Consider the following 3,066-nt stretch of genomic DNA (forward strand, 5'->3'; position numbering starts at 1 on the left):
TAATAATCACTTGTTGAGGAACCATGTAAAATAGTTCCACATACAATGAGTGAGTTCGGCCAAGATGATATTTCATTCTCTTAACACCTCAAGCATTTTTTTTCCATTTCTTTTCTTCAAAAATTGCATGTAGGATCCTTACAATTCCCATCTTTAAAATTCAAAACAACTAAATAAATTAAAAATTTTAAAAATTAAAATTTGAAGGGCTAATAGATGAAAACCACTAAATAAAAGGTGGGGTTATTTATGACTTATATGAACATTAACCCAAAATAAAAATATATAAATTGTAAGGTAAACATGTGGCAAATTCAGTTAGCCGCTCTATCAGATAGATTGGCTTGCATGGACCACAGCATCTTTTCTATGTGAGAGAAATAGTGAAGTTCTTGTAAATAAACTTCCTACTTAAGAAACTTAATTTGTTCCTAGAGACTTTTAGATTTGACCAGTATGTAGTGGGATCCTGTTTAGTATAGATTATACTAGCAAAATCTTTCTAGGTTTTTGTGCCTCCAGTTGTCCACCCTTGTATTTTTCCAAACTGGCACTTGCTTGGGATAAGGATAATTAAAAGCAAATTACCACGTGGCTATGGTTTGATCTGGCAAAAACTGAAAGAGGAAATTCATTGGGTAAGCAAATTACCACTTACCCCAAGAGCTCTCAACCGTCCGGTCTTTTCCCATATTGGGGTTGGTATTTGGGTAGGATCACTGACAGCCCTGTTATTAGGGTTGAAAATAATGGAGGGTTCCGATGTAAATAACAAACACATTATATATGGTTGAGAGCTGCATCATGCAGTTACTCTGCATGGTTGTCTCTATAATTATCTCTTTTTTCACTCATGGTGTCCACCCTACAAAGCTCCTAAGCAAGTGTTCTTTGCAACAAAACCCTATTTATTATTAGCCACAACGTTAATTATAAACAAAATCATAACGCCAGCTTACATCTCCGTAATTCTGTTTTCTTATGAATAATGAATTAATATTTTTACACAAAATAATTAATCTTTCTGCCAAAAGAAGCCGTTACAGATGAAAAACCCTCCAGCTCTGTCTATAAATCAGGTTGTCACCGTCTACCTTCTCCCACCGCCGCAGCTCAGCCCATATCAGACGCCGTCAAAGCTCTCTTTCCGTCTCCGGCCGTCTCCCTCACCAGGCTGCAGTTCAGCCGGCATGCATACTGACCACTACACCCAAGAAATGGCTGAGAACGTCGACAGAATAAGTGACTTAATTGATCCCATCCTCATTTTAGTTCTCTCTTCGCTGCCCAGTAAACATGCTGTAAGAACCAGCGTGCTGTCCAAGAGGTGGAGACATCTTTGGGCCGAGATCCCTTATCTGGATTTCGAAGAGAGCCTCTTCATCGATAACCAGATTCCTCCACCTCCATGCATCACGTCACTTCCATGGCTGATGCATGTGAGGAATGAAGGAAGAAGAAGGTTTGTTGCTTTCGTCCATCGGATGCTCCTCCTGTACAAAGGTAAAACGATATTCAGATTCAGACTTCGATTTTGTTACGACAGTGAGCATGTCAACAATATCACTCAGTGGATTGGGTTCGCAATCGCAAAACAAGTCCAAGAGCTTGATATAGATTTCTCAGGGGCAGGCTTGGCGCAAGACTCTCGAACTGGGTACCGTCGTTACGAGCTGCCCAACTATCTCTTTTGTTATACATCCTGTAGTGTTCTGAAGCTGAACTTTTGCCAATTCAAACCAATCGGGTTCAAGATTTTCGCTTTGCTCAGGATGCTATCCCTGATACGTATCGAATTGAGCTCAGAGCTGCTCCTTAGAGTGCTGACAAATTGCTCAGTCTTGGAGACTCTGCATCTTGAGAAGTGCCATGGTTTAAGTCATCTCAAGATTTCCGATTCAAATTTGCGCCTTGAAAGCCTGAGAATACACGATTGCAGGCCACTTTCTCAGGGTGTTGACATTTGTGCCCCAAAGCTCCGGTCATTCAAGTACTTTGGCCATATAGTACGCTTTGGACCGGAGAAGATGTCGTCTCTGCATGAAGTAAGCCTTGATTTTGGGCTTCAGACTTTGCTTTACGACCAAGATCAGAAGCTGGGGAAACTTCTACTTCATCTGGATCATGTGAGGGTAATGTCGGTTTGTTCTTACTTGATTCAGGTAACTTAACTTTCTTGCTTTTTTCCTGTTTATCTTTATGGAAATTCTCACTGTCGTATAAGGGACTAGCTAGAATGAGGTTTATCACCAAGTGAAGTGGCTCAACTGAATGACTTATTGTTTTGCCTTTTTAATGAAGAAGTTATTAATTAGGGAGGTTGTGAACTCCTTAATGACTACTAAAACAATGAAATTGAATAGAAAATTAATGCTAGATTCTTTCAAGACAACGTCATCTTCTCTTGACTGCATTATCACTGCATCTAACCCCCTTCTTTCATGCAACATTGTCTCAAGGTTCTGCCTGCAGAGGGACAATGTCTACCAACTCCACTGTGTAATCTCAGGCATTTGACGTTGAACACCATGTTGGATAACCATGAGCTCCCAGGCATCAGTTTCTTGCTAAGGAGCTCCCCTAAACTGCAGAGCCTCTCAATAGAACTGGGACTTGGGCGCGAGATCAAGGTGCATTTCTTGCTAGCTAGCATATTACATATACCATTAATAATTGTCATAAATGCTCATTTTCACACTGTTTTTCTTCATATAATTAATTTCCTGTTAAAAACTTTAATGCATGAACTTGATTTTCCAGGGCTACAATCCACCACGTATGGACATGTCTTTGGTAGGTGGCGACCATTGGCAATCAGAGGAGCAACCATTTGGCTGCATACTAAACCATCTCGAGTTTGTAAGAATAAATTGGTTCACAGGAGCGGAGAATGAGATAAGTTTAGCAAGACACATTATTAAGAATGCAATGGCTTTGAAAAAAATGGTCATCCATATATGTCAGGATAGCACTTTGGACGAGATTAACTCAATGACTTCAAGGCTTAGCAGAGAAATTCTAGATTGCCCAAAAGCCTCTCCGGTTGCAGAACTATTAATTAATTAA

At 40.0% G+C, this 3,066-nt stretch overlaps 1 protein-coding gene across 1 annotated transcript; it reads left to right on the forward strand.

The window, feature by feature from the left end:
• Window positions 1–1,046: 1,046 nt before the first annotated feature.
• Window positions 1,047–3,066, forward strand: LOC148877915 (putative F-box protein At1g49610). The gene is made up of 2 exons (XM_088970770.1): window positions 1,047–2,162; window positions 2,761–3,066. The coding sequence occupies exons 1-2, from the start codon at window positions 1,047–1,049 to the stop codon at window positions 3,064–3,066; spliced, it is 1,422 nt and encodes a 473-aa protein (XP_088826896.1).

This window comes from Nelumbo lutea, chromosome 1 (assembly GCF_056320005.1).
Source record: "Nelumbo lutea isolate HS-2025 chromosome 1, American lotus-T2T, whole genome shotgun sequence".
In the NCBI taxonomy this organism is placed as follows: Eukaryota; Viridiplantae; Streptophyta; class Magnoliopsida; order Proteales; family Nelumbonaceae; genus Nelumbo; species Nelumbo lutea.